Source organism: Lampris incognitus, chromosome 10, assembly GCF_029633865.1.
Source record: "Lampris incognitus isolate fLamInc1 chromosome 10, fLamInc1.hap2, whole genome shotgun sequence".
NCBI lineage: Eukaryota > Metazoa > Chordata > Actinopteri > Lampriformes > Lampridae > Lampris > Lampris incognitus.
In genome coordinates this window covers 38,680,101-38,705,806 of record NC_079220.1, presented here as the reverse complement: position 1 = coordinate 38,705,806, position 25,706 = coordinate 38,680,101, and the positions used below count along the sequence as shown (strand labels likewise).

Sequence of the window (25,706 nt, the reverse complement as noted above, 5' to 3'; positions counted from 1 at the left end):
CCTGGATTCGGGGGCGGACGAGTGTTTGATGGACACCTCGCTGGCCCGGCAGGCCGGCATTCCACTCGTCCCCCTAGACACACCCCTCACAGCCCAAGCCCTAGATGGACGTTCACTAGGTAAAATCACACACAGCACTGCTTCCCTCACCCTCACTCTTTCGGGTAATCACGTGGAAGCTATCCGTTTCTTGGTTTTGCACGCCCCCACAGCGCCCCTGGTGTTAGGAAGACCGTGGTTGGAACGGCACGATCCCTACATCTCTTGGTCTACTGGGTGGATTTTGGGTTGGAGCGTTGCGTGTCATGCCAACTGCCTTCGCTCCGCCCACTCCCCGTCCAGCGGCCTCAGACCCGTGCCTCCTCCCACGGATCTCACTGGTGTTCCTTCCATTTATCATGATTTAGCCCCTGTATTTAGTAAAGAAAGTGCACTTTCCCTCCCCCCTCACCGTCCCTAAGATTGTGCCATAGATCTCTTTCCCGGGGCCGCCCTTCCCACCGGTCGGTTGTATAACCTCACCGTCCAAGAGAAGGAGGCTATGCGCAATTATATCAGAGTCCCTGGCCTCAGGAATCATAAGGCCCTCGTCTTCCCCGGTGGCGGCGGGCTTCTTTTTTGTGGCAAAGAAGGAGGGCAGCCTGAGGCCTTGCATAGATTATCGAATGTTAAATAATATCACGGTGAAAAATAAATACCCACTCCCCCTTATGAGTTCCACGTTCGAGCCACTCACTCACGCCACGGTGTTCACGAAGCTGGACCTGCGCAGCGCGTACCACCTGGTGCGCATCCGGGAAGGGGATGAATGGAAGACGGCCTTCAACACCCACCTAGGGCATTTCGAGTACCTCGTTATGCCCTTCGGCCTCACCAACGCCCCGGCCGTCTTCCAGGCATTGGTCAACGACGTGCTCCGGGACATGCTGAACACGTTCGCGGTGGTGTACCTGGATGACATACTCGTGTTCTCCAGGACTGAGGAGGAACACCACCAGCATGTCCGCCTGGTCCTCCAACGGCTGCTGGAGAACAGGCTCTTCGTGAAAGCCGAGAAGTGCGTGTTCCACTCCGCCTCCGTGGAGTTCCTTGGCCACATCGTGGAGAAGGGGCTCGTCCGCACTGACCCCAGGAAGACCCGAGCGGTGGAGGAGTGGGCACGGCCCACCAACAGGACGCAACTCCAGCGCTTCCTGGGGTTTGCAAACTTCTACCGGCGCTTCATCAGGGGGTTCAGCCGTGTGGCCGCCCCCCTCACTGCACTCACCTCCAACCTCCGCCCCTTCTCCTGGACCTCGGAGGCGGAAGCCGCCTTCTCGGCCCTGAAGAGGCTGTTCACAACGGCTCCGGTGCTCGCCCACCCGGACCCGTGCAGACAGTTCATCGTGGAGGTGGACGCATCGGAGCCGTCCTCTCCCAGCGGTCGGAGGAGGACCAGAAGATCCACCCGTGCGCCTTCTTCTCCCGGCGTTTCAGTCCTGCGGAGAAGAATTATGACATCGGCAACAGGGAGTTGCTGGCCGTCCACGCCGCCCTAGAGGAGTGGAGACACTGGCTGGAGGGAGCAGGGCAGCCGTTCATCGTATGGTCCGATCACAAAAACCTGACCTACGTACGGACGGCTAAGAGGCTCAACCCCAGGCAGGCGCGCTGGGCTCTCTTCTTCAGCCGGTTCGACTTCACCCTCACCTACCGCCCGGGCACCAAGAACGTCAGGGCAGACGCCCTCTCCCGTCTGTTTCCCGAGGGGTCCCCTGACGCCCCAGACACCATCCTTCCCCCGGCCCGGGTGGTGGGCGCCGTCACCTGGGCCGTCGAATCAGTGGTGAGAAGGGCCCAGCGCGCCCATCCCGACCCAGGCAATGGACCCCGGAACCGGCTATTTGTGCCTCCCTCTGTCCGGCCCCAGGTGCTGGAGTGGGGCCACTCCAGCCATCTTGCCTGCCACCCCGGTGTCTACCGAACGGCGGCCTTCATCCGCAGGGGTTTCTGGTGGCCCACCATGGAGGCAGACACCAGAGAGTTCGTGGCAGCCTGCACCACCTGCGCCCGCAGCAAGGCTCTCCATCGCCCTCCAGCAGGTCTCCTGCGCCCCCTTCCTGTCCCCGGCCGACCTTGGTCCCACATTGCCTTGGACTTTGTAACTGGCCTCCCCGTGTCCCAAGGCAATGACACCATCCTGACCATTGTCGACCGGTTTTCCAAGGCCGTCCATTTTGTTGCCCTCACCAAACTCCCCTCTGCAGCCGAGACGGCGGACCTTCTCGTCTCCCACGTCGTCCGACCTCATGGAATTCCCCTGGACATTGTCTCTGACCGTGGTCCCCAGTTCACTTCGAAGGTATGGCAGGCCTTCTGTAAGGGGATTGGGGCCACGGTCAGCCTCTCCTCCGGGTATCACCCCCAGACCAATGGGCAGGCAGAGCGGGCCAATCAAGCCCTGGAGGCGGCTTTGCGTTGCGTTACCACCAGCAACCCCGCCTCCTGGAGCAAGTACCTGCCCTGGGTGGAGTACTCGCTCAACTCCATGGAGAGTTCGGCTACTGGTTTGTCCCCCTTCGAGTGTTCCCTGGGCTATCAACCCCCTCTGTTCCCCCATCAGGAGTTGGAGGTAGCGGTCCCGTCCACGAGGGCCCATCTCCGCCGATGCCGGCGCGTTTGGAAGACCGCCCGGGCCGCTATGTTGCAAGCTACAGAGCGGGCCCGGCGCAGCGCCAACCGGCGGAGAGCGCCGGCCCCAGCTTATCGACCTGGCCAGAGGGTATGGCTCCTGGCCCGGGACCTGCCCCTCCCTACCCTCAACCGGAAGCTGGCTCCCCGCTACGTCGGTCCCTACACCATCGACCGCATCGTCAACCCTTCGGCGGTGCGTCTCCATCTCCCTACCTCACTCAAGATCCATCCCGTCTTCCATGTCTCGCGCCTCAAACCGGTAGCCACCAGCCCCCTGTCTCCCCCTGTCCAAGCTCCTCCACCCCCCAGGGTCCTCGACGGTGGTGACATGGTCTGGGATGTCGACCAGCTGCTCGCCGTACGCCGCCGGGGGCGTGGGTACCAATACCTGGTGGACTGGGTTGGCTATGGGCCCGAGGACCGCAGCTGGGTTCCCCGGTCCTACCTGGCCGACCCCGCACTCGTGGAGGAGTTCTATCGGGCCCACCCCAACGCCATCGGACGGTCGCCCGGTGTCTCCCGTAGGAGGGGGGGGGTCCTGTTGTGGTTACACGGCCCCGAGCTGCCTCCCCGGCACGTTCAAGCCACTCCCCCAGCTCGGACGCGCCGGAAACATCCGAGCGCTCTGAGACGAGCGCTGCACTGCACCAGGTGTTTGCCATCATCCATCAGGCACACCTGTGGCAATCAGGCAGCCTTCTACAAGAAGCCTCCCAGAACGTCTCTCAGTGCTTCGACGTACTGAACCCTGCGGTAAAGTTCTGACAAGCCCTCCAGCGTTCCTTGCATTCTGTTTATTCCCCAGTGTCTTATCTTCGTGTCCCTGTTCCCTCCCAAGACTCTCCCTCCGCGATTTCCACGGCTCCCCGCGTCTCCCTCGTCCCCAGCGACCTTCACGTTTCTCCCCGGACCTCTCCTGCGATCTCCCCCCTTGTCCCTCTATCTGGACCCCTCCTTTCGGACTCGACTTCCCGGATCTCGGACCTGGACTTTCTCGGACAACCCCCCTTGGATCACGGACTGGACTTTCTCGCCAGGTGCACGCACATTTTTTCAACACCTCCTGGTCATTTACATATCGCACCACACATTGGCTAAAAACACTCACACAGTTATACACGCAAACCACGGGACACCACACATAGTTTACTCACACATCCCACTAACAGAACGCCTTTTTTCACCATACATTTCCCTCCCACAATAAAACCTCTCTTTGCAGCTTTGGAAGTTATCTCGTGTCTGTCTGTCTTGGGTTTCGCCACACGGGTCAGGTTCTGGCGCGCGAGCATAACACAAGTAATGACATGGGCTCAAGGGGAGTTATTTTAGGAGAAAAAAAAAACAAAACTTTCATCTGAACAAAGAGAACAACAGCAAACAGAACGGGCAAACTAATTGATGAAACATTCACCTCTCCACCATATATTTAGACATATTAAGAGTAATGTAGGTGAGATAAAAAAAGTAAATCACAGAAAACTCTTTGGGCATCTTTATCCATCAGATCTTTTTGTCTCAAACATAGTATATATTGCTAGAATAATGAATATCCCCAAATCAGAGCGCTCACATTTGTGCAGATCCAAGTTTTGCACTACACAGAGACAACAGTGCTCAGTGTAGATACAAAATAATTAGACTTCTGTCCAGTCATTCTGTAGCTACACTGTAACCAAGGGGCATCTGGATGTGAACTGGAGGCCATTGTAGTCAAATATTCTACCCCATACAGACAGTCACAAGTAATAATACAATTTATTTTATTTATTTCTACAGCACTTTTTGAAACAGGGTTACAAAGTGCTTGACAGACCAGGATAAAACAGTTAAAAATGACATACAAAAAACAAGAGAATAAAACAAAAAGCACTGACAAATAACACCATACAATAAGAGAAAGCGAAGAGAGCAATTTATTAATTGAAACAATTACAAAAATAAGTAAGAGGAAAAATAAAGCGGTGACGTTGGCTGAGGTTTTTAGAGCTCCCTGCCAATTGTTCAATAATTCGATAAAACAACGACGCTTTTGTATCTACATCGCCCATTTTGTTCAGTTGGGAACAAACATTCTGGTAGTATATTTACGTACGTCTATTTGAGTACTACATTATAACTACGCGCTATGCCTACTACGCATGTTAAGGGTGCTAACATGATGGCTAATATTACGCCCCTGTAAGGGGGAATAGAAAGAAACAAAACACGGACACGATGTTGCTGCAGTCAAGTCCGATGTTGTAATGTATTGTAACGTGCATGGATAAGTAGACACGTTGGCCCTTGACTAACGGGTCGGACCCTTTAGTCGACTGGTTAACGTCGTCGCTTGCGGAGTGAGAAACACGGGTTCGCGTCCCGGCTGGGGTGACGGTCCCCAGATTCGCTTCATTGGTGTCAGAAGTGGGATGGTGAGACGGTGAGGTCATCGGAAGCGCGTGCGCCCACAGGCGTGAGAGAACTGAAGCGCGGGGACACGCTTTCCGAAGGAGAGGGGTCGTGTAAGGATAAGTAGACACGTTGATCCTTGACTAACGGGTCGGACCCTTAAGTCGGTTGGTTAACGTTGTCGCTTGCGGAGCGGGAGACACAGGTTCGCGACGGTCTCCCAGACTTCGGGGGACAATAGCAAATTCGGGGGACAACGCAACCACAGGAACTGTCGCGGCCGGGACGCGAACCCGTATCGCCCGCACCGCAGGAGGCATCGCTAACCGCTAGACTATTCAATTTCCGATTCAGTTTCCCGTCATTTTCTTGCCTGGATTACTGAGCATGCATAAAACACAATGAAAAAAAAACTGTTCTACTACAACTTCAAAATAAAATAGTTACACTCGATTGTAGCTCAAATAAAAACACTCAAACGACATAACACCTGCATAACCTGTGCATGACAGTAGGTCCTCAGTATTACTAATATTAAATATAACTCATGTTTACTAAGGAATGAAGTGTCGTGATGAACGTTCTCTGGGTTTCGACATCTTATCCTTGCTGTGCATTTGCCTCTTGATCCGTTTCATAGCTGGTGGTATGATGCTGTGAAAGTAAAAGCTTACATGCTTCAAAATAGGCTCAGTCATCACTAGGTAGGTCTTAAAACATATAAAGGGTAGGTCTATAAACATATAAACATATCCAGTCCACGCAAACTATGTATATGTGCCTGTGCTCCCTGGGCATGTGATGTGGACTGCATATAGTGACTAGTCTATATCGAGATCAGAGTCCTCATCACTGTGAGTGTGCTGTATGATTGCTCCATTGCAAATTGTCTTTGGGATGAGGACAGGTTTATCTGGCAGAAGGCCATAGTCTTGCAGCAGGGCCTCCAGATCAACAGCAAAGAAGTCTTCCCCTAGCTGGTCTGTGACCCGCACAAAATTACCAATCAGGTCCCCACCTTTATAAACCAGTAGGGCTGGCAGAGCGCTACCTCTGAACAATGCGCTGGTGCTTATTGCGGAGCTACGTACGCTGCAAAATGTGACCAGTGGGTATTCCTGGGCTAGACACAGAAGGCTGCCACTCATTGCCTCACAACCTGGGACATCGGGCTCATAGATGTGGATCATGACCACAGTGCTTTTGTCCTCCTTATCCAGGGCCTCAAGGAACTCCTCTCCACTGTTCAGCTCATAGACCTGCTCAAACCGCTTGCCACGACACAGCTGGCGCCGCATCTCTTCAATGCGCTGCATGCGGTAGTGCTGGAGGAAATCCTCATCATCCTCCTCCTCCTGGAGCATGCTGTATTCCTGTAACGTCATTTTGCCTTTTATCTTATCCTGTATGTCTTTCTGTTTCTCCTTATCCTTCTGCAAGTCCAGGTCTGAGCGGCAGGTCATGGACAGCTTCTTGATCAACCTTTCCATCTCTTTCTTTTGCTCCTGCCTCTGCTCCACCTCCAGCTGCTTGTACTTCCTCCAGTCGTTGATCACACCCTTTGGTCCTGTGTTGACAGCACTTCCATCCGGGCTATAGTCTATCTCAGGCTCCAAGACATCAGGATTGCGAATGCTTTTGGATTCTCCATCTTCATCCTCATTGTCACTGCCTTCATCCTCACTGCTGCTATAGTAGTACTGCAGCTTCTCTCCAAGAACCTTGTCATCCAGAGTTGTCATGACTGCTGCTCACCTTTTTGTATTACGACCTCACATTAAACGACGACAGCCACAGGAACTGCCGCGGCCGGGACGCGAACCCGTATCGCCCGCACTGCAGGAGGCATCGCTAACCACTAGACTAAAGGGTCAGACCCGCGAGCCAGCGGCCAGCCTGTCTTCTTATCCATGCACATTACAGTATTTTCCAAAACGTTCATATTTACATGTTCACCAAGCTTCTCAATAAACATTGCATTGTCCCTATAAACAATTTGAAACATGGCTTCTCTTACCATTGTTATGCCGATGACACCCAGCTGATCTTGTCCTTTCCTCCCTCTGACACACAAGTAGAGATACGCATTGCTGCGTGCTTGACTGACATCTCGGAGTGGATGGCGACACACCACCTGAAGCTCAATCTGGACAAGACAGAGCTAATGTTCCTCCCGGGGAAAGGTTGCCCGCACTGAGACCTGGCCATCACCATTGACAACACCATGGTGACGCCAACTCGGACTGTGAAGAATCTGGGTGTGATCCTGGATGACAAACTGTCGTTTGCTGAAAACGTTGCAGCGGTTGCTCGCTCCTGCAGATTTCTCCCCTATAACATCAGGAGGATTCGCCCATTCCTCACCGATGAGATGGCACTGGTGCTCATCCAGGCTCTGGTCATCTCCCGGCTGGACTACAGCAACTCCCCTCTTGCTGGAGCCCCGGCGTCGGCCATCAGACCTCTGGAGCTTGTTCAGAAAGCTGCAGCTTGTCTAGTGTTCAACCGCCCTAAGTTCTCCCACACAACTTCCCTTCTCATGTCCCTACACTGGCTCCCAGTAGCTGCTCGCATCCAGTTTAAGACTCTGGTGCTAGCCTACAGGGTAGTGAAAGGAACAGCTCCTTCCTATCTCCAGGCCATGGTCAAGCCCTACACCCCCGCCCGACCACTTCGCTCTGATGTCTTGGGACGCCTGGTTGCCCCGTCGCTCAGAGGCCCTTGCTGCCGATCGACCCGATAACAGCTCTTTTCTGTCCTGGCCCCACAGTGGTGGAATGAACTCCCCACTGATGTCAGGACAGCGGAGTCGCTGCCCATCTTTCTGCGCAGGTTGAAAACTCACCGCTTTAAAAACTACTACCCTTGTTACTTGTTCTTAGCACTTATTGTATTCACTCATTTAAAAAAAAAACCTCTCTCTTGCACTTTTACTTAAGCACTGGTTTTGCCCGTAGATGCTTGTTTAGATACACTTATGACCTCTGATGACTAGCAGTTATCCTGATTTCCTACGTTAAATGCACTTACTGTAAGTCGCTTTGGATAAAAGCGTCGGCTAAATGACTGTAATGTAATGTAATAGCGCATTGTCCGTTTAAGAAAGTACACAATTAGAAAAATATAGTATTGCAGCGAATTCGGGGGGCAGTCTGGGAGACCGTCACCACAGCCGAGACGCGAGCCCGTATCTCCCATTCCGCAAGCGACTGTTAGGGCTCGGTCTGTTGACCAACCTGGCAACCAGCAATGAGAGCGGGGGAAGGGCGCGTCTGAAACACCTGCAGCCTACCTACTCGTTAACCACTCTAGTATAAGTTTGTTTGCTTTCCAGAACTCGTCGCGAGTTCGTCCTGAACAGTCCCGTGAGTAAATTCTTCGTCTCGAGTTTTGTGACATTTCTGTGTCTCCCGGTGGAGTACAGATTGTAGTATTCTCCGTGTTTTTGCTTGTTTGATTATTCCCTTGTGTCAGTTCTCCTTGAGAGCTTGTTCGGAGAAGAACTCTCTTTGTGTTTTCCCCATTGGATTTTCCCATCGTGATTTTCTAGTTGAGATCAAGTTTTTGATATTCTAATTTCTCCTCTCTCACTGTGGATCTTATTACTCGGTTGGACTTCTACCTTAAAGGAGCAGTTTGTGTTTTTTTCCCTTTCGGACTTTAAAGGAGCAGTTTACGTTTTTTCCCTTTCGGACTTTAAAGGAGCAGTTTACGTTTTTTCCCTTTCGGACTTTAAGGGAGCAGTTTACGTTTTTTCCTTTTCGGATTAAGGGGGCAGTTTACGTTTTCCCATTTTTAAGAAGCTATTCTCAAGTTCCGCCTGAAGCGCCTCCCCCTTCTGTCCAGGCCCGGCCGGCTCTCCTCTACGAGTCCTGCCAGGTTGGTGCTTTACTTTGTCTTGTGTTGTCGCTATTGGGTTCGTTCTACAAACCTTAACAGCGACAACGTTAACCAGTCGACTAAAGGGTCCGACCCGTTAGTCAAGGACCAACGTGTCTACTTATCCATGCACGTTACAGTATTGTCATTTGCCACAATGAAAAATACCAATATTGATTTTTGTTACCTTAAAGAAAACAGAAAACACATTGGATATAAATCAGAAAAATATCTGCATTGGACATTTAACCAGAATAAGTGAAATATCTTTACAGCATCTTAAAACAGCATTAGGAAAGGAATATCTTTACTATAGCTTTAAAGTGACTTCAAAAATACTTTGAATCATCACCTTGAACGGACTTAGAAAATTACCTATTGCACCTTTAAAATAAACATCATAATATGTGTGCATTGTTCCAATACTAGATACTGCTGTTATGCATTTAACCCTGAAAACAGTTTAATCTCAGTTAAACATAAACACAAATAAAAGTAATTTTGCATTCACACATTCAACTGATATATTTCGTAAACTGCAACACTTTAGCATTACTGTTGTAACCATATCATGTAAAATGAATGCAGAGCAAACACGCTTTGTCACGAGATGCTTCCTCACTAAATGGCGACCATTACGTTTCTACTGCGCTGTTGCCTACGTAACGCAGCTAGCTAGCATGCTACAGCAGCGCAACATTTTCAGATTAGCCAAACTAATTTCACATGCTAAAGTTACTGCACACACGGATATTTTACTCCGTGCATGTTCCTTATAGCATAGAAAACATATATACACAGTGAAACATATTACAACTATCATTCTTACCTGTAAGGAGGAATAGAAAGAAACAAAACACGGAAACGATGTTGCTGCAGTCAAGTCCGATGTTGTAATGGCCGAACGCAGGCAACGTATTATTCCCCTACAGGTCTAAACAAGGCATTAGCAATCGACAACAGATCAGTAGATTACAGGCTAACGACTAAACCTGGCGAAATGAGGAAACACAGCAAAACGTAACTTCAAGTGCATTTTCCCAAAACATTATGGAATGTAAATTAGAAATAGACTGTGCATTTTAAACACATATTGTGGTGATACACAAATGAGGGTAGATTCACCAGGGGCTGCTGCTCCTTTAACGCAAACATTCAGAGTGCTGACCTTGCCACTGCTTAGAGTTTCCGGGGGGGAGCCATGTTTGCAGCCTATAGCGGTTAGATTGTTGCCACGAGAGATTGTGCTGTATCCGTGTTGTTTTGTGTGCCGAGTAAACGGACTTGACTCGACTCAATCTCTCCGTCTCCTCATTCCTGCACTCCCACATTGGTGACCCCGCACGTTGACAACGAACATGTCGACCCAAAGCGATGACGACACCGCTCCGAATGATGCTAAGGGTATGGCTCATGTTAGCGCTAGCATCTCAGCAGCAACGGTGAAGTTGCCCGACTTATGGCAGCACAGTCCCCGGCCATGGTTTCAGCACATTGAAGCCCAGTTCGAGCTGGGAGGAATAATGCGGGATGTTACGAGGTATTTCCATGTGGTGGCGGTGATAGATGCCCGGACGACGGCCCGAGCTATGGGGCTACTGGAAGCCCCCCCGGTTGTGGGAAAATACGGCGCACTCACGGCATTCCTTTTGCAGCTCTTCGAGCTGTCGGAGATGGAGAAGGCGGGATCGCCTGTTGTCAGTCAACGGACTCGGCGATAGCAAACCTTCTGAGCTGTTGGAGAAGATGTCAGCCGTTTTGGGCTCGGCGGACCCCTCCTTCATTTTCACCCATATTTTTCTATGGCAGCTCCCAGCGCCTGTGCGCACAGTGCTGGCCAGCTACCCCCTCTCCCCCACCAAAGACTACCGCGCTCTGGGTGCGGCAGCGGACAGGATTTTCCTCGTCAACCGGCAGCAGTTCGTTCATGCGATGCTCCACACCCAGACCTCGCCCCCGCCTCTGGAGGATGCAGCGGGCACCGCGGCTGCCCGCCGCCAGCGTGTGTTATTACCACAACAGGTTTGGTGCCAGGGCCAAGCAGTGACGCCCACCATGCTGCTTCAGCGTCCAGGGAATCGCCAGGGCCGGCGCTCAATAGCAGCTATGAGCGCCGGCGAGAACAGCAGGCTGTTGTTTATCAAGGACGCCTTATCTGGCCGGCGGCTGCTGGTCGATTCGGGCGCTCAGCTTAGCATCCTGCCTGCATCGGCCGCGGACACCATAGCTGGCGGTCAAGGCCCCCCGATGGATGCCGCGAACGGCACGCCCATACGTACCTACGGCACCAGGTATGTGGAGGTGTGTTTCGGTGGGCGGCGTTTCGGCTGGGACTTCGATATGGCCGCGGTGTCGGTTCCCCTCCTGGGCGCGGACTTCCTGTGCGCCTTCAGACTGCTGGTGGATGTTACGAGCTGTTGCTTGATCGATGCTGTCTCTTTCGCTACCTACCCGTGCACACGGGGAGGTGCAGGGACGCTCGGCCTGTCAAACATGCTCGCCGCCGGAGATACGTATCAACGACTGCTCGCAGAGTTCCCTGACTTCACCACACCTACGTTCTCGTCAGCGGTGGCCAAGCACGGCGTGGAGCACCATATTGCCACCGACGGCAACCCAGTCTACGCACGTGCTCGGCGCCTCGACTCTGCTAAGCTCGCGATCGCCAGGGAGGAGTTTACTTGAGGCAACAACTCATCCCCAACCCGGAGGGAGCAATCCACCATTTGACGGTAGAAAACCATGATCTCAGATTTAGAGTTGCTGACTCTCATCCCGGCCATTTCACACTCGGCAGCAAACCGCCCCAGTGCGCGCTGGAGGTCATGTTCTGATGAAGCAAACAAAATGACGTAATTTGCGAAGAGCAGAGATGCGATTCTGTGGTTCCCAAAACGGACATACTCCTCACCTTGGCCGCGCCTTGAGATCCTGCCCATGAATATCACAAACAGAATTGGAGACAAGGAGCAACCTTGGTGGAGTCCACACCCACCGAAAACGTGTTTGACTTTGTGCTGAGAATGCAGACACAGCTCTTACTTTGGTTATACAAGGACCGGATGGCTTGTAGCAACTGCCCCGGTACCCCATACCCCCGCAGTACCCCCCACAGAGTGCTCTGGGGTACACAGTCGTAAGCCTTCTCCAAGACCACAAAACACATAGACTGGATGGTCAAGCTCCCATGTCTCCCTCAGCACTTCCGCAAGGGTAAAGAGTTGGTCCTTTGTTCCATGGCCAGGACGGAATACACATTGTTCATCCTGGATTCGAGGTTTGACAATCGGTCGGAGCCTCTTTTTCAGCACCCTAGAGTAGACTTTTCCAGGGAGCCTGAACAGTGTGATGCCCCAATAATTGGAGCATACCCTCCGGTCCTCTTTTTTAAATATAGGAACCACCACTCCAGTCTGCCACTCCACAGGTACTGTCCCCGACCTCCACGCGACACTGAAGAGGTGTATCAGCCAAGACAGCCCATCAGTGTCCAGAGCCTTCAGCACCTCAGGGCGAATCTGTTCCACACATGGCGCCTTGCAACCTCAGAGACCTGTGCCAGGGATATGGGTTGGGCTTCCACCGAGTCTTCAGACTCTACCTGCTGCACAGAGGATATGTTAGTCGTGTTCAGGAGCTCCTCAAAGTGTTCTTTCCACCAACCGACAACAGCCCCAGTCCAGGTCAGCAGTTACCCTACTCGGCTGAACACACCCTGAGTCAAGCCCTGCTTCTCCTTCCTGAGTCGCCAGATGATTTGCCAGAACTTCATTAAGGCCAACCGAAAGTCCTCCTTCATAGCCTCGCTGATTCCTCCCACACCCGAGTTTTTTGCTTATATGACTGCTGAAGCCGCAGCTCTTCTGGCATCCCGGGACCTGTCTGTTGCTTCAGGAGACCCCTTGGCCAACCAAGCATGAAAGGCATCCTTTTTCAGCCTGACTGCTTCCCTCACCACCGGTGTCCACCAGCGGGGTCATAAGTTGCCACCTCAACAGCCACCGAAGACCTGATGACCACAGCTTCTACCTGCCGCATCTGCAATAGAGGCTTTGAACATGGCCCACTCAGACTCCATGTCCCCACTCAGACTCCATGTCCCCACTCAGACTCCATGTCCGCAGCCTCCCTCGGGATACATGAGATCTTCTTTTAGATGTGGGAGTTGAAGACATCACGAACAGCGGCCTCTGCCAGACATTCCTAGTTCACCCTCAATACACGTTTGGGTTTGCCAGGTCTGTCCGGCAGCATTCCCCGCCATCTGATCCAACTCACCACCAGGTGGTGTTGAGTTGACAGCTCTGCTCCTCTCTTCCCCCCAAGTTCCAAAACATACGGCTGCAGATCTGTTGATACGATCACGAAGTTTATCGATCTTTGGCCTAAGGTGTTCTGGTACCAAGTACACATATGAACTACCTTATGTTCAAACATGTTGTTTGTTATGGCCAATCCATGACTCGCACAGAAGTCCAATAACAAGGCACTGCTCAGGTTCCCATCGGGGAGGCCATTCCTCCCAATCACGCCCCTCCAGGTTTCACTATCGATGCCCACATGAGCACTGAAGTCCTCCAGCAGAACTATAGAGTCCCCAGGCGGAAACCTAGTCAGGAAAGCACCCAGAGACTCCAAGAAGGCCGAATACTCCAAACTGCTATTCGTTGCATAAGCACACACAACAGTCAGAAGCTTCCCCCCAGCGGCTCACAGTCGCATAGAGGCAACCCTTTCATTCCCCGGGGAGAACTCCAACATTGCAGCGCTCAACTGGGGACTTGTGAGTATCTCCACATCCATCTGATGCCTGTCAACTTGGCCAACTCTGGAAAAGTAAAGAGTCCAGCCCAACACCTCTCCAGGAATTTGGTACCAGAGCCAATGCTAAATGTGAAGGTGAGCCCAACTATATCTAGTTGGTACCGCTCCACCTCCCGCACCAGGTCAGGCTCCTTCCCTGCCAGAGAGGTGACATTCTACGGCCCGAGTACAAGTCTGCGATGCCGGACGTCGGCACGTCCTGGTCGCCGCCTTTGCCTACGGCCCAGCCTGCATTGCACCCTACCCCAATGCTCTTGGGGTGGATCCACGGGGTCGTGGCTTCATGTTGTTTTTTCGGGCTGGGCCCGACGGGGCCTCATGGGCCAAGGCCCAGCCATCAGACGCTCACAGGTGAGCTCTCTTCCCAGGTCTCGCTCCGGGGGGGGGGGGGGGCTTTCCTTTTTTCGGGCAAGGTGCTGTGGCTCTGCTGTTGTAAATTCATTGGGTTTCTTGGGAATCGCTCTTAGTCTGGGCACTACTCTGGGACCAGTTTGCCTTGGGAGACCCTAACAGGAGCTATTGCTCTGGTAGGGTCATCAATACAGTTCCCAAGATCACCAGGACACACAAACCCCTCCACCATGTTAAGGGGGAGATTCTCGGAGGGGAGACAACATATGTAGTATGCTCCAAACTGGGACGATGCACAATTTTGTAAGGATTTTTTTATCCTTCTTACATGACGTCAATACACAGTCTACCACTCTTTATTGTATCTCATCAATACCTGTTTCCGAGTATTCCTCTATTATTAATACATTTCTAAACTCCTATTGAGTATTGGATGTTTGGCGTTCTCTAAATCCTACGAGTTGTGACTATTTCTTTCCCATGTTCATACTTACTCTCGGATTGATTACTTTTTACTAGACCACAAAATGCTCTCATCGGTTCGAAAATGCAGTTATCAGGCTGTTGTAATCTCAGACCATGCCCCATTGATTCTTCAGCTAACTTTATCAAACCAACCCTTATCCTGCTGACCGTGGCGCTTTAACTGTCTCCTACTTTCTGAGGAAGCTTTCATAAAATTTCTGTCTAATCAAGTTATTTCATTTCTCAAAATACATCGAACCCCACACAACCCCATGGCAACTTTATGGGAGACATTAAAAGCTAATAGGAGGCGTCCGGGTGGCGTGGCGGTCTATTATGTTGCCTACCAACACGGGAATTGGCGGTTTGAATCCCCGTGTTACCTCCGGCTTGGGCGGGGGTCCCTACAGACACAATTGGCCGTGTATGCGAGTGGGAAGCCGACGTGGATATGTGTCCTGGTCGCTGCAGTAGTTCCTCCTTTGTCGGTCGGCTGGTGACTCCACATATATCGGAGGAGGCATGTTGTAGTCTGAAGCCCTCCCAGGGTCAGCAGAGGGAGTGGAGCAGACATTAGGACAGCTCGGAAGAGTGGGGTAATTGGCCGGACACAATTGGGGAGAAAAACGGGGGAAACCCCCCCACCCGGGAAACCCCCCCACCCCAAAAAAAAGCTTATATGAGGGGTGAAATTATGTCTTACTCTGCCTATGCCCAAAAATGTAAAATAAAATGTATTAATGCCTTACAGGGTGAAATCTTGGAACTTGAGAGAACTTATGCCTCTTCCCCATTGCCCGACCTGTATGAAAACGTCTTTCAGTACAAACCGAATTCGAACTTTTGTCAACTGGACATGCAGAGTTCCTCCTTTTGATGTAGCATTCCAATAATTATGAATGGAGAGCAATCTGGTAGAATTCTTGCACATCAGCTTCGCCAAGCATTGACTTGTCAAACCGTAGTAGAAATGCATACTTCCTAGGGTATAGTCACTACTGGCCATGATGAAATAAATGATACAGTTCATAATTTGTATTCAAAACTTTATACTTCTGACCACCCTGAAGATCTGTCATTAATGGATTCTTTTTAACAAAAACTTGAGATCCCCTCCATTGATGTGAATGTTAAAAATAGACTTGAGGAGCTCCTCTCTGAAATTGAAATAATGCAAGCAAGGTGGCATGTCTCTGGTTCCACACGGTTTCCCAACCAAATTTTATAAGACATTTTCAAAGCTTCTTACCCCACTATTGGCCCAAATGTTTGGCGAATAATTCTGCGCTAACTCTCTCCCTCCTGTCACGGTGAGAGCAGGAGAGGACCCAAATACAGACAGCAAGGACAGGCTGGGCTTGAACAAAGCTTAATGACAGAAATGCTTTCAAACAGCAGGAACAGAAGGCAGGTATAGACAGCGGGAAAGCTCACGAAATGACATGGCGATCCGGCGACCAAGAGATTCTGTGAGTGAGTGAGAGGAACTGACCAAGAGCCTGAGCAACCAAGGGGCATATATAGCCCGGGGGGGGGGCAGGAAACGGACAGCCAATTGGAGAAAGGCGAGGGAGATTGGGCACGGGTGCGCAGGAACCACACAGCCAATCAGAGAAGGGAACAGGTGAGTGAAGCCGGGCAATCAGGGTCACTCAGGCACACAGGCGCAGATGAACTGAAACACCAATCAGGAGATGGGAGCGCCCCGATGACCCAGATCACACACCCATGACAGGACCTCCCCCTTCCCTCCAAGGGACGAATTCCAGATGTCCCAAACAAACGGACCATAAGCACCAAGCAGCACGGATAAAGGTGGTCTGTGGGGGGATCAATGGGGCCAGGGATCTCAGGTGGATGGCCTGGGGGCTGGACCGATGGATGGAACCAATCTGGAGGGCGACCAGGATGCAGGACCGAAGGGCAGAGCAGCTCCAGTGAATGGACAGATTTGGTGATGCAGACAGGACCGAGGCGGCGTGATGGCCAATTGGGAAACAGACTTCAGAGGCAGCGGGACGGCCGCTTGGGAAACAGACTTCAGAGGTGGCGGGACGGTTGCTCGGAGGCCAGGTTTCGGAGGCCGCGGGACGGCTACTCAGAGACCGGGCTTCGGAGACCGCGGGATGGCCACTCGGGGACCAGGCTTCGGAGGCGGCGGGACGCCCGTTCAGGGATCAGGCTTCAGGGGCGGCCGCTTGGGGGACAGGCTTCAGAGGCGGCAGGGCAGACGCTCGGGGGACAGGCTTCGATGGCGGGCCAGCAGCCGCTCCGGGAGCGGGCTTCTGAGGCGGGCCGGCAGCCACTCATGGAGCAGGCTGCAGAGGCGGGCCAGCAGCCACTCAGGGAGCAGGCTTTGGAGACGGGGCAGCCGACAGCTCGGGAACAGACTGCACGGCAGCAAAGACGGCCAACGACACAGGAACAGACGAGACGTCGGCAAAGACGGCCGATGGCACAGGAACACACTGCACGCCGGCCGGGGCAGCTGACGGCTCAGGAACAGACCGACTATTCAGGAACTCGGGGGCGCTCGGCAACTGAGGCTCTGGGACGCTGGGCAGCTGAGACTCTGGGGCGCTGGGCAGCTTAGACGCTGTCGTTCAGGGCTTGGGAGGAACCGGATTCAGCTGGAATTTCCACCTGAAGAAAGTCACTTCTTGGGCTAAGTCAGGGTCCTGCTTCCAGGATACGGCGAGAAGCTCAAAGAAGCCTGGCTCTTCATTGAGGAACGAGTACCTCGACACATCAAAATCCTCCCCAGGATACAGCAGGCTGAGCAGGTCTACTGGGTCCATATTTGGTCGGTTTGTTCTGTCACAGCTAGAGCAGAAGAGGACCAAAATGCAGACAGCAAGGACAGGCTGGGCTTGAACAAAGCTTTAATGACACAAACACTTACAAACAGCAGGAATAGAAGTCAGGTACAGACAGCGGGAAAGCTCACAAAATGAAGTGGCAATCTGGCGATCAAGAGTCTCTGTTAGTGAGTGAGACAAACCGACCAAGACCCCGAGCAACCAAGGGGCATATATACCCGGGGCATGGGCGAGATCGGGCGCAGGTGCACAGGACCCATACAGCCAATCGGAGAAAGGGGAGGGAGATTTGGCGCAGGTGTGCAGGACAGCGCAGGAACCAGACAGTCAATCAGAGAAAGGGGAGGGAGATTGTGCGCAGGTGTGCAGGAACCACACAGCCAATCGGAGAAGGGAACAAGTGAGTGAGGCTGGTAAATCAGGATCACTCAGGCACACAGGAGCAGATGAACTGAAACACCAATCGGGGATGAGAGAGCCCCGATAACCCAGATCACACACGGGTCTCCTACACCCCTTCCCGCTTCCAAGTTGTCCCCGCTCGCACATCAGTCCCACATCCCCCTGGACTTTGTGACTGGTCTCCCCGTGTCCCAAGGCAACACTGCCGTTTTGACCATCGTCGACTGGTTTTCCAAAGCTTCACTATGGCTCTCCCAAAACTCCCCTCCTCAGCCGAGACGGCAGACTTCCTGGTCACCCATGTCGTCCACCTACATGGCATCCCCCAGGACATCGTTTCTGACTGTGGTCCCCAGTTCACTTCCCGAGTGTGGCAAGCCTTCTATAAGGGGATTGGGGCCACGGTCAGCCTCTGCTCTGGGTACCACCCCCAGACCAGCGGGCAAACCAGTGCCCCGAGGCGGCCCTGCATTGTGTGACCACCAGCAACCCCGCCTCGTGGAGCAAACATCTACCATGGGTGGAGTATGCCCTCAACTCCATGACCAGCACAGCCATGGCTATGTCTCCTTTCGAGTGCTCGCTTGGTTACCAATGCCCTATGTTTCCCCGTCAGGAGTTGGAGGCTGCGCTCCCGTCCACCAGAGCCCATCTCTACCGGTGTCGCGACATCTGGAAGGCTGCCCATACCGCTCTGGTTAGATCTGTGGAGCAGTCCCATTGCGGCGTCGGGTCCCCGCCTCTGCCTACCGTTTGGGACAGCGGGTCTGGCTGCTGGCCAGGGACTTGCCCCTCCAAGCAACTTCCTGGAAGCTTGCACCCCACTACTTGGGCTCTTACCCCATTGAACGCATCATCAACCCCTCTGTGGTACGTCTCACTCTGCCACTATCTCTGAATGTCCATCCGATGTTTCATGTGTTAATGCTCAAGCCTGTTCCTTCCAGTTCCCTGTCTCCCCCTGTCGCAGCTCCTCCACCTCACCATGTCCTGGAGGACAGTGATCCAGTCTGGTCAGTCAAGCAACTGCTTGCGTTCCGTTGTAGGGGGCGGGATTTCCAGTATCTGGTTGACTGGGAGGGTTATGGCCCTGAGGACCAGAGCTGGGTTCCCCCTTCCTACCTGGCCGACCCTACCCTGCTGGACGACTTCTATCATGCCCGGCCACCCTGATGCTCCTGGGCGGTCGCCCGGTGTCTCCCGTCGGGAGGGGGGTACTGTTGTGGTTAAGCCCCCTGCTCGGCCCTCTGGCTCCACCATGAGGTCACAAAGCACATCTCCATCGTCTGTCTCTGAAACACCAGGCATGTCTGCGTGTGCTCATAGAGTGTCACATAGCAACCCAGTATCACGTCTTTTCGTGTCACAGCCACAAATGATTAATCTATGGATTTGTGCTGTGTAACACGTATTTAAAAATAGTGCTGACCAGCACGAAATACAACTATATTTCAGTTGGAAGGCTGTTTCGTGTCTGCACCACTTATTTTTTTCCTGTCAATCGGGACTCGGAGAAGCCGTATAGATTAGGGTTAGGGCCGGAGAGGATCCGTCGCATATCGACCTGTGGATTTTAAAGACATCTTTAACATTTCTCAACACAAAAACACAAAAGTGTCCTTGATACCTCAACAATATGACAGGCTAATGTTACGCCCATCCGTTTTCATTATTTCTCCTTCGATTCTGAGAAATCAAGCTTGTTTTGGTTGGTTTCAATAGCGGAAGGCTACGGTAGCCTACCCATGATCCTCAGCGAGTTTAAAAGTCATGCTGAGTGTCACGAAAAAAAAGAGAAAAATTCGTGTCTGTGTACACGAATCAATAGATTAAACGTCATGACTATTTCACGAACTGCAGTGATATCTGGCTGCGCGTAGACACAATCAACAACGCACCTGTCTATAATCTATAACCACCACACCTGCGAGTGATGAGCTCATCGCCAAGCTACAAGACCCCAGCCAATCCATTGTTTCGTTGCAAGAGCGCGCCTAAAGGACAAACCCCTCGAGCCCCGCCCTCTCCCACGGACCCTTACGTCTCACTTGGATCCGCTGTGGCGACCCCTAACGGGAGCAGCCGAAAGTGGTAGTAGTAGCCTTTTCATGTTATAATCCTATATGCTGTAGTGATTATATAAACGCTGGTTGTTATTGACCTGCGTAATATAAAAAAATAACTGATATTTGAGCCTTTGAAAACAACTCATATGGCAACTCATCCTGACTTGACAGATCTTCACGATGACACTGACTTTATGTCCCTGCCAAGTAGCGGTGTACCTAGACACGCTACTACAGATGTTATGCTCGCGCACCAGAACCTGACCCGTGTGGCGAAACCCAAGACAGACAGACACGAGATAACTTCCAAAGGGAGGTTTTATTGTGGGAGGGAAATGTATGGTGAAAAAAGGCGTTCTGTTAGTGGGATGTGTGAGTAAACCATGTGTGGTGTCCCGTGGTTTGCGTGAATAACTATGTGTGAGTGTTTTTAGCCAATGTGTGGTGCGGTATGTAAATGACCAGGAGGTGTTGAAAAAATGTGCGTGCACCTGGCGAGAAAATCCAGTCCGTGATCCAAGGGGGGTTGTCCGAGAAAGTCCAGGTCCGAGAAGTCGAGTCCGAAAGGAGGGGTCCAGATAGAGGGACAAGGGGGGAGATCGCAGGAGAGGTCCGGGGAGAAACGTGAAGGTCGCTGGGGACGAGGGAGACGCGGGGAGCCGTGGAAATCGCGGAGGGAGAGTCTTGGGAGGAAACAGAGACACGAAGATAAGACACAGGGGAATAAACAGAATGCAAGGAACGCTGGAGGACTTGTCAGAACTTTACCGCAGGGTTCAGTATGTCGAAGCACGGAGTGGTGTTCTGGGAGGCTTCTTGTAGAAGGCTGCCTGATTGCCACAGGTGTGCCTGATGGATGATGGCAAACACCTGGTGCAGTGCAGCGCTCGTCTCCTCAGAGCGCGAGCCGAGCGCTCGGATGTTTCCGGCACGTCCGAGCTGGGGGAGTGGCTTGAACGTGCCGGGCAGGCAGCTCGGGGCGGTGTAACCACAACAGGACCCCCCCTCCTACGGGAGACACCGGGCGACCGTCCGATGGCGTTGGGGTGGGCCCGATAGAACTCCTCCAGGAGTGCGGGGTCGGCCAGGTAGGACCGGGGAACCCAGCTGCGGTCCTCGGGCCCATAGCCAACCCAGTCCACCAGGTATTGGTACCCACGCCCCCGGCGGCGTACGGCGAGCAGCTGGTCGACATCCCAGACCATGTCACCACCGTCGAGGACCCTGGGGGGTGGAGGAGCTTGGACAGGGGGAGACAGGGGGCTGGTGGCTACCGGTTTGAGGCGCGAGACATGGAAGACGGGATGGATCTTGAGTGAGGTAGGGAGATGGAGACGCACCGCCGAAGGGTTGACGATGCGGTCGATGGTGTAGGGACCGACGTAGCGGGGAGCCAGCTTCCGGTTGAGGGTAGGGAGGGGCAGGTCCCGGGCCAGGAGCCATACCCTCTGGCCAGGTCGATAAGCTGGGGCCGGCGCTCTCCGCCGGTTGGCGCTGCGCCGGGCCCGCTCTGTAGCTCGCAACATAGCGGCCCGGGCGGTCTTCCAAACGCGCCGACATCGGCGGAGATGGGCCCTCGTGGACGGGACCGCCACCTCCAACTCCTGATGGGGGAACAGAGGGGGTTGATAGCCCAGGGAACACTCGAAGGGGGACAAACCGGTAGCCGAACTCTCCATGGAGTTGAGCGAGTACTCCACCCAGGGCAGGTACTTGCTCCAGGAGGCGGGGTTGCTGGTGGTAACGCAACGCAAAGCCGCCTCCAGGGCTTGATTGGCCCGCTCTGCCTGCCCATTGGTCTGGGGGTGATACCCGGAGGAGAGGCTGACCGTGGCCCCAATCCCCTTACAGAAGGCCTGCCATACCTTCGAAGTGAACTGGGGACCACGGTCAGAGACAATGTCCAGGGGAATCCCATGAGGTCGGATGACGTGGGAGACGAGAAGGTCCGCCGTCTCGGCTGCAGAGGGGAGTTTGGTGAGGGCAACAAAATGGACGGCCTTGGAAAACCGGTCGACAATGGTCAGGATGGTGTCATTGCCTTGGGACACGGGGAGGCCAGTTACAAAGTCCAAGGCAATGTGGGACCAAGGTCGGCCGGGGACAGGAAGGGGGCGCAAGAGACCTGCTGGAGGGCGATGGAGAGCCTTGCTGCGGGCGCAGGTGGTGCAGGCTGCCACGAACTCTCTGGTGTCTGCCTCCATGGTGGGCCACCAGAAACCCCTGTGGATGAAGGCCGCCGTTCGGTAGACACCGGGGTGGCAGGCAAGATGGCTGGAGTGGCCCCACTCCAGCACCTGGGGCCGGACAGAGGGAGGCACAAATAGCCGGTTCCGGGGTCCATTGCCTGGGTCGGGATGGGCGCGCTGGGCCCTTCTCACCACTGATTCGATGGCCCAGGTGACGGCACCCACCACCCGGGCCGGGGGAAGGATGGTGTCTGGGGCGTCAGGGGACCCCTCGGGAAACAGACGGGTGAGGGCGTCTGCCCTGACGTTCTTGGTGCCCGGGCGGTAGGTGAGGGTGAAGTCGAACCGGCTGAAGAAGAGAGCCCAGCGCGCCTGCCTGGGGTTGAGCCTCTTAGCCGTCCGTACGTAGGTCAGGTTTTTGTGATCGGACCATACGATGAACGGCTGCCCTGCTCCCTCCAGCCAGTGTCTCCACTCCTCTAGGGCGGCGTGGACGGCCAGCAACTCCCTGTTGCCGATGTCATAATTCTTCTCCGCAGGACTGAAACGCCGGGAGAAGAAGGCGCACGGGTGGATCTTCTGGTCCTCCTCCGACCGCTGGGAGAGGACGGCTCCGATGCCCGTGTCCGATGCGTCCACCTCCACGATGAACTGTCTGCGCGGGTCCGGGTGGGCGAGCACCGGAGCCGTTGTGAACAGCCTCTTCAGGGCCAAGAAGGCGGCTTCCGCCTCCGAGGTCCAGGAGAAGGGGCGGAGGTTGGAGGTGAGTGCAGTGAGGGGGGCGGCCACACGGCTGAACCCCCTGATGAAGCGCCGGTAGAAGTTTGCAAACCCCAGGAAGCGCTGGAGTTGCGTCCTGTTGGTGGGCCGCGCCCACTCCTCCACCGCTCGGGTCTTCCTGGGGTCAGTGCGGACGAGCCCCTTCTCCACGATGTGGCCAAGGAACTCCACGGAGGCGGAGTGGAACACGCACTTCTCGGCTTTCACGAAGAGCCTGTTCTCCAGCAGCCGTTGGAGGACCAGGCGGACATGCTGGTGGTGTTCCTCCTCAGTCCTGGAGAACACGAGTATGTCATCCAGGTACACCACCGCGAACGTGTTCAGCATGTCCCGGAGCACGTCATTGACCAATGCCTGGAAGACGGCCGGGGCGTTGGTGAGGCCGAAGGGCATAACGAGGTACTCGAAATGCCCTAGGTGGGTGTTGAAGGCCGTCTTCCATTCATCCCCTTCCCGGATGCGCACCAGGTGGTACGCGCTGCGCAGGTCCAGCTTCGTGAACACCGTGGCGTGAGTGAGTGGCTCGAACGTGGAACTCATAAGGGGGAGTGGGTATTTATTTTTCACCGTGAAATTATTTAACATTCGATAATCTATGCAAGGCCTCAGGCTGCCCTCCTTCTTTGCCACAAAAAAGAAGCCCGCCGCCACCGGGGAAGACGAGGGCCTTATGATTCCTGAGGCCAGGGACTCTGTGATATAATTGCGCATAGCCTCCTTCTCTGGGACGGAGAGGTTATACAACCGACCGGTGGGAAGGGCGGCCCCGGGAAAGAGATCTATGGCACAATCATAGGGACGGTGAGGGGGGAGGGAAAGTGCATTCTCTTTACTAAATACAGGGGCTAAATCGTGATAAATGGAAGGAACACCAGAGAGATCCGTGGGAGGAGGCACGGGTCTGAGGCCGCTGGACGGGGAGTGGGCGGAGCGAAGGCAGTTGGCATGACACGCAACGCTCCAACCCAAAATCCACCCAGTAGACCAAGAGATGTAGGGATCGTGCCGTTCCAACCACGGTCTTCCTAACACCAGGGGCGCTGTGGGGGCGTGCAAAACCAAGAAACGGATAGCTTCCACGTGATTACCCGAAAGAGTGAGGGTGAGGGAAGCAGTGCTGTGTGTGATTTTACCAAGTGAACGTCCATCTAGGGCTTGGGCTGTGAGGGGTGTGTCTAGGGGGACGAGTGGAATGCCGTCCTGCCGGGCCAGCGAGGTGTCCATCAAACACTTGTCCGCCCCCGAATCCAGGAGTGCACCAACAGACAGTGAGCGGTTACCCCAGGTGAGAGTGACCGGAAAAAGGTGGTTGTGCTCCTTCTTGGGCTGGGGCTGAGGAAGGGTCGTCAGGCTCACTAGGACACCCCTCACTAGTGAGCCGGGTCTTTTTGGGCGAGTCGGGCAGGCCTTGATATAGTGGCCCGACCTCCCGCAGTAGAGGCAGAGGTGGCCATGCATCCTCTGCTCCCTAACTTCCAGCGGGAGCCGTGACCGACCCAACTGCATGGGCTCCTCCTCCGGCCTGGATCCAGAAGCCACCCAGGGTTGCGAGGGGGAGTGTGAGGGTGGAGAGAGCCCACGGGACGCTGACCCAGGGAAGGCACCGGTAAGACGGACGGGGGTTGGTCTATGGGAGGGGCCAGCGCGCGGGGCGCGTTACTGGCGCCGCTCCCGCAGCCGTTCGTCCATCTGGAGGGCGAGGGTGACGAGCTCGTTGAAGGAGGCAGGGCGGTCCCGAACGATAAGATCTTTGATGGGCTCGCTCAGCCCCGTCCTGTACGCGCTCTTGAGCGCAGTGTCATCCCACCCACTGTCTGCCGTGAGTATCCTTACCTCCAGGGAATAATCTGCCACCGACCTGGCTCCCTGTTGGATGGAATGGAGGCGGCCGGCAGCGTCCTGCCCGTCAGCTGGGTGGTCGAACACCAGATTGAACTCGCGGCGGAAGGCACCATAGTCCGAGGCGAGCAGCTCGGTATGGCCTACCGCCGCTATGGCCCAGCTGAGGGCTTTGCCGGTGAGGAGGGACATGACAAGGGCTACCTTGGTCTCTCCTGTCCTATACCTAGCTGGCTGGTGTTTGAACAGGAGCTCACACTGACCAAGGAAACCCCTGCACAGCTCGAACTCCCCACCGAAGGCCTTGGGGCAGGGGAGGTTAGGCTCGCACCGGGGGTCCAGTGGGGGTTGACTCGCAGGGGGAACGTCGGGACCAGGAACGGGGAAACCGGAGGCCGAGCTGGGGGCAGAGACCGAGGCCAGGGCAGGGTGGTCGCTCATCCTGGAGACTGCTGTGGAGAGTGAAACGATCTGCGCGGTGAGGGTATCTAACGCGCTCGTCGCGGCCTGGGAGCCGGACTGAAGATCGCTGATCTCTCCGGTGACACGGGTGAAGGCAGTAGTAAGCTCTGAGCAGAGAGAGGCAAGTTGGCAACTGTGACTTCTTACTACTGCCTCTAGGGGGACGGAGCTCTGGGGCGTCACAGGGACCGTCCGCTCCTTGGGTTTCCCTGGGTCCATAATGGCTTCGACGTTCTGTTATGCTCGCGCACCAGAACCTGACCCGTGTGGCGAAACCCAAGACAGACAGACACGAGATAACTTCCAAAGGGAGGTTTTATTGTGGGAGGGAAATGTATGGTGAAAAAAGGCGTTCTGTTAGTGGGATGTGTGAGTAAACTATGTGTGGTGTCCCGTGGTTTGCGTGAATAACTATGTGTGAGTGTTTTTAGCCAATGTGTGGTGCGGTATGTAAATGACCAGGAGGTGTTGAAAAAATGTGCGTGCACCTGGCGAGAAAATCCAGTCCGTGATCCAAGGGGGGTTGTCCGAGAAAGTCCAGGTCCGAGATCCGGGAAGTCGAGTCC

General features: G+C 54.2%; 2 protein-coding genes across 2 annotated transcripts in view; one reads left to right on the top strand and one right to left on the bottom strand.

Moving 5' to 3' along the window:
* cacnb1 (calcium channel, voltage-dependent, beta 1 subunit) overlaps positions 1-25,706 on the top strand; it is a 481,576-nt gene that overhangs the window by 6,687 nt on the left and 449,183 nt on the right. The window lies entirely within an intron of this gene.
* Positions 5,886-6,844, bottom strand: LOC130120084 (phosducin-like protein). The gene has a single exon (XM_056288702.1). The coding sequence runs from the start codon at positions 6,804-6,806 to the stop codon at positions 5,886-5,888; it is 921 nt and encodes a 306-aa protein (XP_056144677.1). The 5' UTR covers positions 6,807-6,844.

Coding starts and splice junctions, on each gene's coding strand:
- LOC130120084 (XM_056288702.1), bottom strand. CDS start 6,806: ATGACAACTCTGGATGACAAGGTTCTTGGAGAGAAGCTGCAGTACTAC.